At 41.4% G+C, this 12,709-nt stretch overlaps 1 protein-coding gene across 3 annotated transcripts in view; it reads left to right on the plus strand.

Annotated features, from left to right (window-relative positions):
- The window catches only part of PTPRG (protein tyrosine phosphatase receptor type G), a 398,071-nt gene that overhangs the window by 284,609 nt on the left and 100,753 nt on the right, over nt 1–12,709 (plus strand). For all 3 annotated transcript variants that reach the window (XR_014226741.1, XM_082289015.1, XM_082289016.1), the window contains exon 6: nt 6,196–6,262. Coding sequence is in view for 2 of the 3 variants with exons in the window: in XM_082289015.1 (XP_082145141.1) it covers nt 6,196–6,262 (67 nt within the window). In the remaining variant the exon portion in view is untranslated. The remainder of the gene's footprint in view (nt 1–6,195; nt 6,263–12,709) is intronic.

The raw sequence follows: 12,709 nt of genomic DNA on the forward strand, positions 1-12,709 counted from the left end.
ATATCTGTTCATCCACATTCCAGATCCGGCTGAAATCTTTCACTTCCTTTTATTCAGTAATGTTTAAGACACCAGATATTTATACACAGTCAGATTTTATAGTTTGGGCTTCAAAAGGGAGAAAAGCTAGAGGTGGGACAATGGAGTTAGTCCAGAGCAGAAGGGTGTGGACCACAAGGCCAGGATGTCCTTTCCAAGTGCTGCAGGCTGATGCAGGTTAAACCATTGTTGTTCAGAAGGATTGGGAGTAGGGCGTACCCAAGCTGATAGCTAGCCCTGAAATTATTTGGCCCTGAAGACACGGATTTGAAGAGCTTCACAAGCAATATCCCTAGTGCTTTCCCTTTACTGAGAAAAGAATGTTTCTTTTGATAGTGATTATCTTGGATTCTTTAAATCCTGTTTCTGTGATGTTAAAATACATACTCTGTGGTGCAGTGTTTGCATTAATGGGATTCCTCTAATTTCTGTTCTAAACCACTGAAAATCAGGTCCTTTCCCATAGAGATTTGGGACTGGCATCTGTCCAACACCACTGAGCTGATAGAAGAATAAATTGTTTAACCATGGTGATTGTCCTGAAACCCTACAGGAAAATTTAATCTCTGCAACCTAGTTAATTTATAATAGTTTTCTTTTTCTTCTTAGTTTGTACAGAGTGCTTGGAGACGTAGGTTTTTTGGGTGGTGAGTTGTATATCTTAACTGCAGGCTGTATAGGAGCTGAAGACACATGGTTGGGGGAATATAATATTGGCATCCTTCTATGTCAGCCACTGTCACTGGCTTCAGCTGCCATGGTTAAGTATGAAGTCATTCATCCTTGGCAGACACCGTCCTTTGCAGCATGAGAGGATGGTCTCTGGATGTTAATGCTCAGCACTCTGGGAACAGCTGGCTATATCGAATTCAAGGCATGCAGATTTTCTTGGCCATTTTACTTAGCAGATGGGTAAGGCTTGATAGATTGAAGATTTAGTTTCCAAGTCAAGGGCCAAATGTTGCAGTGGGAGAGAAAAGTAAATTATATGACTATTCAGAGGGGAAAGGCACAGGTACTGTATCACAAAATTGTTGCCATTCATTTTCCTCTGCCTTGCACAGAATGCATGTCATTTCACCTTTCAATATAGCCGTCTGTGGCATTCTCCTTCACTTTGAGATGCTTTGCAATACTGTCTGTGAGCCCATTTAATGAGCTTGAAAGCAGTTGCTGCAAATGTATGACAGTTTAATGTCCAAATGCCAGATATTTTTAAGGTGGAAATGAAAGAGAAATTTCTATTTTCAACCCAAATTTTTTATTTGTATATCAACCCAAATAGGTGGGTTTTCTTCAGTTCTTTTTTCTCCACACCCTTTTCTTCCACACATCTATTGAAACTTATTTTTAAAAGGAAAGTGTATTCCTTACTCCTGATTTGTTCAAATAATTAATATTCACCTACTTCTCACAAGGTAGATGGTACCAGTGATCATTAGAGGGCTTTGTGGTACTCCCTCCAGACGTCCTTGGTTGGTGGGAAGATAATCTGGGTTTCAGAGAGGCTGCCTGGAGCTTTGACACTAGGGGGTGTCTTGCCCTTTGGTAAAGGGTCTTAGAGTTAAGGTCTGGTGTTGCTGTGTGGTCTCTCTAACTGCCTCAGTGTGTATTTGGGGGTTTTCCTGGTTTTATTTTTCAGCGTTTCTAAAATAAGCATGGTAAGATCGGTATTTTTGCTGAGGTCTTTTTTTTCAGCTGTATAGAACTGTTTCCACCAGAAGGACAGGTCATGGATTACTTACGTTACTTTAGCATATGGCTTTATTTTTATAGCATGTGGTATATGGATTTTATGGTATAGATTTTAACACTTTACAAGTCTTCTGAGTTTTGAGAAATCATTGTCTTCAGGAGGTTCTGAGTTTGTCCTATAAAATAATCAGATGAACAGAGAGCTTTGGCTGCTCTACAGTGAGTGATAGAGAATGAGAATGGGTTGGTGGTTTTTAACTCATGAGGACATGCTGAGCTTGGTGGCTGTACTAGCATGGTCAGCCTGGCTGAGGTTCTCTGGTCTGTCCTCTGGTCACATTCCTGCTCTGCTCAGTCGCTGGAACTGTTCTCTTTGGAGTATTAATGTTATCCTGAGTAGGGGCTGAGCTCCCTGGCCTGCCTTCAAGGGTACAGCTATAGAAACAGCACTTTGAAGCACAGGGACAACACACTGTGCTGCTGAGAGGTGTTAACCCTGCTGTCAATAGAGTTCATGACTGATCAGCCTTGTTCACTGAAGAAGCAGTAATTTCTCAGTCGCTGCATCTGATGCAGGAGCTGTAAGTTAATGTAACCTGTCTAGAGTATGATTTCCACAATGACTTCATGTGAAGAACATAGCTGGTTTATGACTGCAGAATGGGGTCACTTGTGCCTTGCCTTTTCCCATATTGCAACTGTTTGGTTTGTTTCTTGCATTAACATCAAGCCACTCTTTCTATTCAGAATGGCATGTGCACCAGGTATTGAAGTCACCCAAAGGGTACAATAAACAAGAGATTTTGCTTCTTCATGTCATGTTCATCCCATATTTACCCTATGGTGAGAGCTCTGTTAGCACAGGAAACTGCTTAATGATACCTCTGTGTTTGTTTTTCCATTGCGCTTAGCATGATAGTTACCTATTCATTTCTGCTCAAGAGGATTACAGGCATTTTTCAATTATAAATGATGCACACAAGCATTATTTAATCTGTTTACTGCAGACCTATAGAGCGTTTGTCAGTCTTGAGCAAAAACATCTTGTACAGGAAACAACATTTGTACTAGTGGTACTGTGGCTATTTTAGGGCAATTTCAGGATGCTTTTCCATCTGTCTGTTAATACTCACTCTGCATCATCATAGTTTTGTGTTTGTGCCTGGAATTCCTGTGGCTTGAGAAACTGTCATTCTTGGTGTTTCTTCCAGTAAGGTCTTGAAGAAGTAGGGGGGAACTCAATGGCTCTTCACTCACAGGAAAAGACAAGCTTTGCCCAGCTTAGGTAGGCATATGCTGGGTGAAGCCAAAGCGCCCAGATCCAGTTACAGATGTGTGATCTTTCTCTAATTCTCCAAGGTATCAGCAGAAATGTGGAATGTAAAGTCAATCTGAAGAATTCATTGCTGTTTTCCTTCAGGATATGTTCATAAGATAATAAAAAAATACATGTCTGGAACACATATAACAAAGAAAGTTAGAAACAGTTTGTAGGAGGATATAAGCTCAAGCTTCATGACATGGAGTAATAAAGTAGGTCAGAAGGGCACTTCTTATTCTAGAGATTTTTGTCCTTTTATCCTTTTGCTTTTTTTTCTGCCCTTCTTTCTTGTAAGTATCAGCTGTTCTCAGAGACAGGATTCTTGTATGGGTGAATCGCTGATCTCAACCAGCATGGTAGCTGAAGGCCAGTTAAACCAGAGACATACAGCAATGGGGATAGAACTTGGCATTTTGGGTTTCGGAAACCTCCTTTCCTCTTGGAACACAGGCAGAAAAAGAATACAGAGAATTGAAAAAATAAAGAGAGAGAGAGAGATGAAATTCAAGGTGCGTTTTTTTTGGGTTGTTTTAGAATTTGAAGAAGAAAAAAATGTAACAAAACTTCTGTTCTGAAGTCTGAACCCTTCCACAAAATGAGAAAACTTTTGGCCACTTTTCTAATGGTCTTGCCAAGATCCTGAAACAGTTGTACTGAAGTATGAGAGAACTGTGTATGAATGTAAGGTAAAAAGAGGGAAAGCATCTGGAAGGAAAAGAAAGCTTTATCCCCTGCAGGTCTGAACTGACATCTCTGTGAGTGGTACTTGTTTGAATATATTTTTTAAAGAAACAGGAGATCCCACTCCCCATACCCCTGGAGAAAACAAGATTACAGGTGCATGGAGCATTTGCCTTCCAGCCTCCATAAAAATCCCATGCCTGTTGGTTTTGTGCTGTTGAAGAACACAGCACGTTGGCAGAATATGCTATCAGAGAGGCTGCATGGCTGCATCTATACAGCCATGCCACCTCAGCAGATTAAAGGGGCGCTGCCAGGGCTGAGGTTAGTGATTGATCTACTTTGACACAAAATCCCGAAAGGAAGAGTTCTAACCTTTATGATTCTTTCTGTCTATTTGCTTTCTTCAAACTGATTGCAGCTGTCACCAGAAATAAAACCAAAGTAAACAAAATGAAACTCTTTACCACTTATGGTTAGGCAGCAATAACTGAAACATTGTTAAAGTCCAGAGCAAGATTTTCTTGCATTCTTGTACTTAAATGCTGGTAGCATTTTAATGATTTATTTTTCAATAGTGCCCATGGTTAGAGAAACCTGGATAAATGGAAAAGATGCAGGAATGTGTCTCACAACAGGCTCTGTGTTTTTAGTGTTTCTTTTTGATTTGTCAGATGCCAGACAGAAGCTACAAAGTGCGTCATTGGGTCCACTGTCCTGTGATTCTTATTTATACAAGATCCAAAGTGTACAGAGCACCCCTTTGGGCATATAAAAGTTCACGCTTCAAAGAGCTTGCAGCCTTCAGGGCTAGTGGTGTTATGGTCCAGTAACATCTGAGCTGTATATATTTCAAAGCTGCTTTTGCTGCTTTGATAATTTTATTGCATTTCTTGCCCTAGATGATCATTGCAAGTTCTGGAGTACTGTGATGAGGAAAGGATTTTCAATTTCCATTTACAACACCAAACCATTTTGTCTCTAGAGAAGTGAATGAGAATGTGTCCTGAACACAGCAGAGTAGTTCAAAGGGCAAGTAAACAGAAAACAGAAAAGTGGTTTGTTGTGGTTTATCTCTATGCAGTTGGCTGAGAAGATAATGAGGTTTCTAAGATTCCTAGTTAGTTATGGGGAAGAGGGACAAGATGAGAGGTGCTTGTGCTTGCAAAACTTGGGCAGTGGACTCCAGTTTTCTTGTCAGACCATTAAAATTTGTGATATTTTTACAGCACTTTTTTTGGATGTGCTGTGGTCACTGATGTCCTCCTCCTAGGAACGGCTCCAAGCTGGTTCTGCCCTTCACACATCAGTGTGTTCCCTGCTGGGCACAAGGTCCTTTCGCAGGGTTTTCTTCTTTTGTCTCCACTCCTTTCCAAATACATTAATACACAGCCATAATGTGATTAAACTCTGTTTTTCCTCATGACATGGAGGTCATCAGCAAGCAGTAAAATACAAAACAGCTCTTTTGCGTCTGATATGTTGCCCATTAGGAGCTGTCCATCCAGAAATTATCAATACTGCTCAGGTTCTGAAGCTGACTGGTGGGAAAAAAAGGAAGAATATACCCCATCAATTAGATACATGGCAGTATTTATCTCCCAAAAGTAAATTGGCAAGTATCTTAAATAATGGAATAAGTTCACAGAAATTGTGAGTTATTCCTGCAATACCTCTGAAGAGGCAAAAGGTTAAAAAACAAAATTGCATTATTGGTTGTAAATTCCTTGGCTGTGTGCAAGTAAGTGACTGAAGTGACGGATTTAATTTGGAAGTCATGGAGCTCAACAGGGTTAATCCTTCCTGCTGCCTTTCCCTCCTCTCTCTGCTGCTGGATCTCACTGTTGAGGAAGACGTGGGAATTTCTGAGTGGTAGAAGGAACATTGCAGGTTCTGGTCTGGCAGTGCAGGCAGTTGCACTGTCAAAAACTGATGATTTTTTTCTAGGTCCTCTCAGAGAGCTTTATTGCCTTTCCTTTGTCCAAGTGACACTAAATGAAATAAACTTAAAAATATTAATAGCAATGAGATGCCAAGGCCCAACTCCATTAGGGCTGAAAGTGGTCCAGCTTCACTGACTGCAGTGGCAGCACCAGATTTATGGCCGTGTGGGTAAGGAATGAACTGGTCTGAGATAACTTCTTCTATGAAGCAGTTTTCCTCTATGAAGGCAGAAGTAGATGGAGAAAAATCAGCCCTGTGTTTTTAGGCTTTGCAGGGCTGAGAATGTGGTTAATGTTTTAAAGAATGCAGAGGATGCGGTTTTTTTTTAATTAACCTTCCTCACTTTTATTTTGTTACACCATATCCCTTTGGCATTTGGTGAAGATCCATTGTAAATTTGAGTACTAAGCAGCTTGTTAGATAACATCTTTTTTTTTCTCTTTAGAAGATTAAACTGAGGCTGTTCTGCCTGATGCCAGAGTAGATGTAACCAATGCTCTATCCTTTGCATGTAGGTCAGTCAGAGGGACAATTCAGCACTGGATCCCATTATCCATGGATTGAAGGGTGTTGTACATCATGGTAAGTAGCTGCTTAAACTTTCTACCTGTTGGGAGGGGGAGAGGGGCAGAAATATTGTCCTTAAGGGATCAGGTCACCCCTGGAAGGACACAATGAGCCCACACATTCCTCATTCACCGATGTTTAAGGGCATCACAGCAATTATTTGATTGGTAAAGATCAGAGTCATTTGTTACCTGAGAATGGGTTGGGGTGAGCAGTAAACAATTTGTTTCTTTTCAGTCAGTGCTCCAGAATGCGTAAGTTATCAATCACAACTTTCTGCAATCTATCATTCATATTAGAACTTCGAAGGCAGCCTGGATACTTCACTCCGTTATTTATCTTCTGTTTGCTCTAAAACTACACCTCTCTGAAGTTTCTATTTGTTTATAAATTATTTGTCTTTCAAATTTAGGGAGCTGATAATGAAACAGAAAATTAACTATCTATGAAAATTAATTAGACTTTGCAGCAGATGAACATCTTTCTAATGCTGGCATAAATACGATCATTCAGCTGTTCTGATGCATATACCTATTATCCTTGAACTTACAGCAGGTACTGAAATAAATATTAATATATTTTATACTTTTATAACCAATTTTTTACTTAGGAGTTTTCCTGAAGCCTTACCACAGGTAATGCATCATCAGCAATGACATCAAGATGCTCTAGTTCCCAAAGTACTCTTGTCAGGTTTTAAAATAATGATTTGTAAAGTTTTAATAATCTCATTGTAATTCAAAAGGCATCTACTGGAATGGTGCTCAGTACAATAATAAATTTCCGTTCCATCTATAGTGCTGTGATAAAACAGCTTTGCACCTTTTCTAAGGATTGTCTTTAGACATTAGCTGGTGCTGTAGAGCTTAACAGACACTTTTTTTCTCTTGACTGCAAACCTAAAACTAGTTGACAGTGTTAAATTAAAACAAATAGGATTTTGGATTAATTGTTCTACTTTCAGAATCATTTAACATTGCAACTAGGAAGGCCAATAAATCCAAACACAGTGAAAAATGGGTTAAATGATAACATGCCATAAAGTCCTTCATTTAGAGAATTTTCCTTAGGTTTTGTTGCTTATAAATTGCAGTGTTCTGCCATGAAGTAAAAACAACACACTGAGCTGAAAAACTGGTGCTATTTTCCACAAAAATAGAAGTTATTACCTTGCTCCCACTGGGTAACAAAACAGGCCAGCAAAAGCAACACTGGGATGCATTAGGCTGCAAGGTTTTTTTCAGTGTCTGTTTAATTTGACAGTGCAGCCAAGCTGCCATTTAACTGGACTGGGATCTCTTTTTAGTTTTGTTCTTTATCTACTTTCTGTTCCAAGACTCCCAACCCCCTGCCAGCCCACAGTGTTTTAGCCACCTCATCAGGTTTTTCTGCTCCCTCTCTTGCTCCTTGAAGATAAAACAGCCACTCCTTGATAATCACACCGGTGTCTCCTAAGAGGATTATTCCATTCTCAAAATTAATTGTTTGGGTAGGATGTGACTTGGTCCCGAGGCTGTGATTCCCTGACCACATAATGATCAGTCCATCTCTGTACTGTCTTACCCACAGCAAAATCTGGGTGGATAAAAGGCGTTTATTTTTGTTTTGCACACAATGCACAGAGGTCTGCTAGTGTTTCAAGTAAAGGAAATCACTTGACATATTTCAGTAGCTTGTTTCCTTTTCAAAACATTAAGGAAGAAAAAGAGGAAAATCATGCTTTCCTTCCTGTTTCAAAGGCCCTGATTAAAGGCCTTTTCTAAGGCTCTTTTGGTGGTTAGAGTAAGGGAATTTCCTCCTGCAGAGCAGTTGTTGAAAGAGCTCATTCTCTTTAACTTAAATATTGCTAGAACGCTTCAGTGAAGAATTGTTGTATCATATCTCTTTTAATGTTATTATATAGAATAATAGTAAAGATGTGAGGGTTTTATTCCAGATGCTCTCATTTCTTTTCTTGATGTGATTTACTTACATCTTACATGAGCATAGTTTTATGAATTTATCTGAAAAGCTTCTTCCTGCCTTCCATTTGGCTGTATTCAACTGGGACCCTGAGGCAACATGGACTTTTTGGCTGAAATACAGTGGAAAACTCTTGTGGCTTTTGAATCAAGTGGTTGGATCAAGCAGGGATCCAACAAAAGGAGGCAAAACTGAAACCTTACATTTCTTTGCATTTTAAAATATTTCCATTACCCTGTTGGTTTTAGGGGGTTGTCACAATACAGAGGCACATACATATAATGTAAAAATTAAGAACACATACAAATGTTGAAGTTTTCTTGTCCCTCTCCCTCCATCTGGCAGAGCATGTTTCTTGGGTTGTGCTGAACAGTCACTCCTTCCTCTCATGCATTCAGTTTTCAACATGGGAATGGCACACCCACACAAACCCTCATCATCCTCGTTTTGTCATTTACTAGAAGGCCTGGTCCTGTATGGGGACTCCTGTCTGCACCATACTCTGTAGGGCTCCCCCACTGGCCTGTCCTCATAGTGGTGACAGATCTGGTGACACTCAGGTAGATAGAGAGATGGTACTCCTGAGTGATGAGCTGGGTTTTTAAAAAATTTTTTGTATCCTTTTATTCTGTGAATTCTTGTATTCTTACATTGCTCTTCCAGGGATATGCAAACATTTCCAAAGTCAGAAGTACTTTCTGTAGAAGCAAAAGCAATTTTTGCTTGATATTTCATCAGGGTTTTGAATTACTTACTAATTCAATGGAACATAAATAATTGTGCCCTTCACGGTGTCACCAGCTTAGTAACAATGATAGAGAAACATACACATAAAAATCAATACAGGAATAGTTGCTACTTAGTTGACTTTGTTTCCTCATCTCCAGGCAGAGTTTTGTAAAATCTTAATGCCACATTAAACTTAATTTTACATGAGCAACCGTATAAAGTTTCTTAGCTGGAAGGGGAACCATGGTGTACCAAACAACATACTGATGTGTGCATCTATGATAAGGCTTTGGGGTTTGTGCCATGTTCTTCCTGCTGAACAGGATGTTCCTACACCGCTTCCCAACTCCTGCATCCGCCCTCAAAGAGCAGCACGGGAACGCCAAGGAGACTCTCACAGGACCTGTCAAATGCTTGTTGCTGATTTTAAAATTGCTTTTGGTTTTGTGCTCTGCCAAGGATTTGTCACACCTCCCGCCAGCCAGGTGCCTGCTCTTCTCACTCCTGCTTTTCCTGCCACAGGGCACGTGGCGAGCGTGTCTGCCACAGAGCCCAGCCAGGACTGACAGCTGGGACTGGGCAGCCCTCCCTGGAAAAGGGATGGGGTACAAGCAGTTGGAATTTGGATTTTCTGATGCTGACTTGCCAGTGTCTTTCAGCTCTGATGGCTGGGGGTCTTTTTTAGCTCCTCTACAAATGCTCTTCTCATCGTGAAAGCTGGTGGGAAGGGTCTTCAGCAATGCTGGTTCTGGTGGGATGGATGATGCATGTTCTTAACTGAAGCTGGATCTTAGGTAAAAAATTTACTGGTGCCTGGCTGTGCTTGCACCACAAATGGGGCAGTCTTGGTGCTGCACATCTGACTCTTCTGCCCATTTTGCTGCCGATGTGCTTGGCTGGGTGCCCTGCCCTGAGCCCTTCTCTGCTCCTCTTCCTTCTTCGTGACGCTGAGAATGACAGGGCAGGAAGGAGCTACTCTTGTTCGAGGGCTGAGGCATCTGGTGAGGCCTCAGAGAGAATGATTGTGCCCTTGTGGGAATAGGGGACTGTGAAATACCAGGTTGTGTTATAAGTTGATTTGCATTAAAATGGCTATGAAAGCCTTTGTCTGCCACACATTCCAGCAAGGTCTCAGAGGAACACCTGGCAGGATGGAGCTATTGCACAGAAACATTGCTTTTCCCACGTTTGCTGTCTTTGATTTGACCTTTTTTAGTACCATTTCGTATGTAAGCCTTTTAGAGAAGCCTTTTCCTTGTTTTTACCAGCTGCCTGCAAGGCATTAAAATGAGCCTTCTTCCCTGATGTCAGTCCTGGGGTGGCACCCAGTGCTGGAGGCTGTTGGGGTTCCTCCCCTCTGCCTTGGGGTCCAGGGGGAGGGGACCCTGGAGTAGAGGCAGGGCCTGCAGGGTTTCCCTACTCCCTGGTCAGTCCTGTTCCCTGTTGGTTGTTTTGTGTTCCCCTGTGTGGGGAGGACCCTCTGGTCCCGTGATTGCGGAGTTCTTCAGCAGTCCCCCGGCCATGCAGCTGGAAAATAAAGATCTCTGAAACATCTACCAAGAATTGGTCCCTGTTTCTTTTCTACAGGCCTCGCTGTCTATACATGTTGCAGAAATCCCCGCTGCAACAGGAGGCTGTGTGACATTCACCTTTTCCCAGCCTGGCACAGGTGCTCTGCACAGCGCCACAGTCCCGCTTTACTGTGCAGCCCACACTACCCCAGGCCCCTGGAAAAGATTTCAAGGTGATGGAAACTATGTTTTTATCACTCTGTCCTGTTCTCTGTGGCTGTCATCAAGAATCTACATGGATCAGCAGAAAATTATTAGCAGAGCACAAATAAATTACCACAGCAGAAAAGGCTCAATGTCACAAAAATGAGGCTCTTATTCCCTTCCTTGTCAAAAGTGAGCTCTGAAAATCAAAGTGCTACCAGATCAAAAGCTTAGGTACAAAGCAAGTCAGTGGCATGTGTTGCTTGTTTGTGAACATGAGGTGGGGTGATGGGAGGAGAGGAACCTTTGTTGATTTAAAAGGGAGCTTTGAAAAAAGTCTTTAAAAGCTATAACTGGAACCTAGCATGGAACAGACTTAGTCTTGGATCTCCCTTCAAATGGGCCAGAAGTGGTCAGGCAAGTGAATGCTAAAGTTTCTGAGCTTGCTGGGGACAACCTACCAAAATACAGTGGAAAAAACTGCTTTAATAATGAAAAAGGATAGAGAATAAATATGTTGCGCATCTCTCCAGTTGTCCTAGGTGAAACATCAGTGAATAACATGTTAAAATAAATCAGCACTAAAAAGGAAGCAATCTAGACGGTGTTAGTTACCCTGTGGATCTATCACACCAGAAGGCATAATAACAAGAAAACACTATTAGCACCATGACAGGTTTTTTCTTTTGTTTTGAACTTTAACCATAACACCGCCTGACAAGCTGTTTGCCTTCTACACCAAATATCATGGGGTTGTAGAGAAGAAGGGTGGGGGAGAGGGGTGAAGGTGAGATGTGATACTGTGAAACCTCATCTTTGAAAGTAAAACTTTGAAGAAAGCAGCAGCTCAATTTAGAACAAGGAAGGGCCATCAAACTGAGAGCAGCACGATATGTTAAGCTGAGAAGGAAACATGGAGGAGCATTTCTTTTTCCTCAGGGATGAACTGGATATATTCTTTTGTTTTCTGATCTGTTCTTGTGTTCACAGTCAGAGTAGCCCTGTGAAAGGGGCCAGGACACGATTGCTGTGGAGCAAAGGGGAGGAGGAGGGAAGTGAGAAATGAAGATGAGAGGAGAGGTGATAAGTTCAGACCTTTATGTAGGGCATCTCTGTGCATAGCTGCAAGGGTCTATATCATTTAAAGGAATAAATGGTGGAAGTGTTGGAAATCTCTGGTCCTTCACCTGTCTGCTCTGCAGAAAGCAGTGCTGGTCACGGCTGAGTAAAGACCAGCAAGCTGACAGAGAATTAATAGATTGCACAAAAAAATTAATTCAAACTTACAAATATTGCACTTGTTAAAAGTTAAGAATTAAAGCTGATGCTGAATGTGAACAAATCATCTGCAGGGAGTAAGGGCTGGTGCTATGCTGGTGGGTTTTGGGGATGTTTGCTGAGAAAAGAGGGGTGAGGAAGTCTGAGGACATGTGGTTTTGCTCTGGCTCTGCTGAAGCAGATGTGAACAATCCATGCTCCTCTGGGCACTTCTCCTTCACTTTAGCATCTGCCAGGGTCCAGCTTTTTCCGGGGATCCTCCTCTCCTCTAAACTTTGTCATAGTTTCTTTTTCCTCCTATCACTGGTGCTTATTCTGTATTTCTTAGTTTCCTTACCTGTCCAGCCTCATGTACCTTTGCCTCAGGTTAGGTTTTGTGAAACCTGGAGAAGTCTCATCCCATTCTAAAATGTCGACAGCTGCTCTGCGTCAGTACTGCTTCAGCATGAAAGGTTCAGAATAACATTTTCCTTCTTTAAAGAGTTAAGACCTCTTCTCTGCAGCTAAACCTTTTCCTCCTAAGCTCTTTTAAGAAAGGGATTGAGAAAAATTAAGCTTTAGACCAACACGTGGCATGGAAATGGTTTTCTGTGAATAAAAGACTTGCCTTTTTTATTCTTTCCTCCTGGTTTTTTGTACCTCTCACTGGTTGTCTCAGATTAAATTAGTCTGCACAACTGTGTTATTATCTCATTCCCCTCCTCCCTGCCATGCTGTGCTTTCTGTGTCCTTACAGCTCCTTACATTGCTCAGCAGAGGCTCTTTAAAAAAAAAAAAA

The sequence above is a fragment of the Coloeus monedula genome (assembly GCF_965178545.1).
Source record: "Coloeus monedula genome assembly, chromosome: 11".
NCBI classification, from domain to species: domain Eukaryota; kingdom Metazoa; phylum Chordata; class Aves; order Passeriformes; family Corvidae; genus Coloeus; species Coloeus monedula.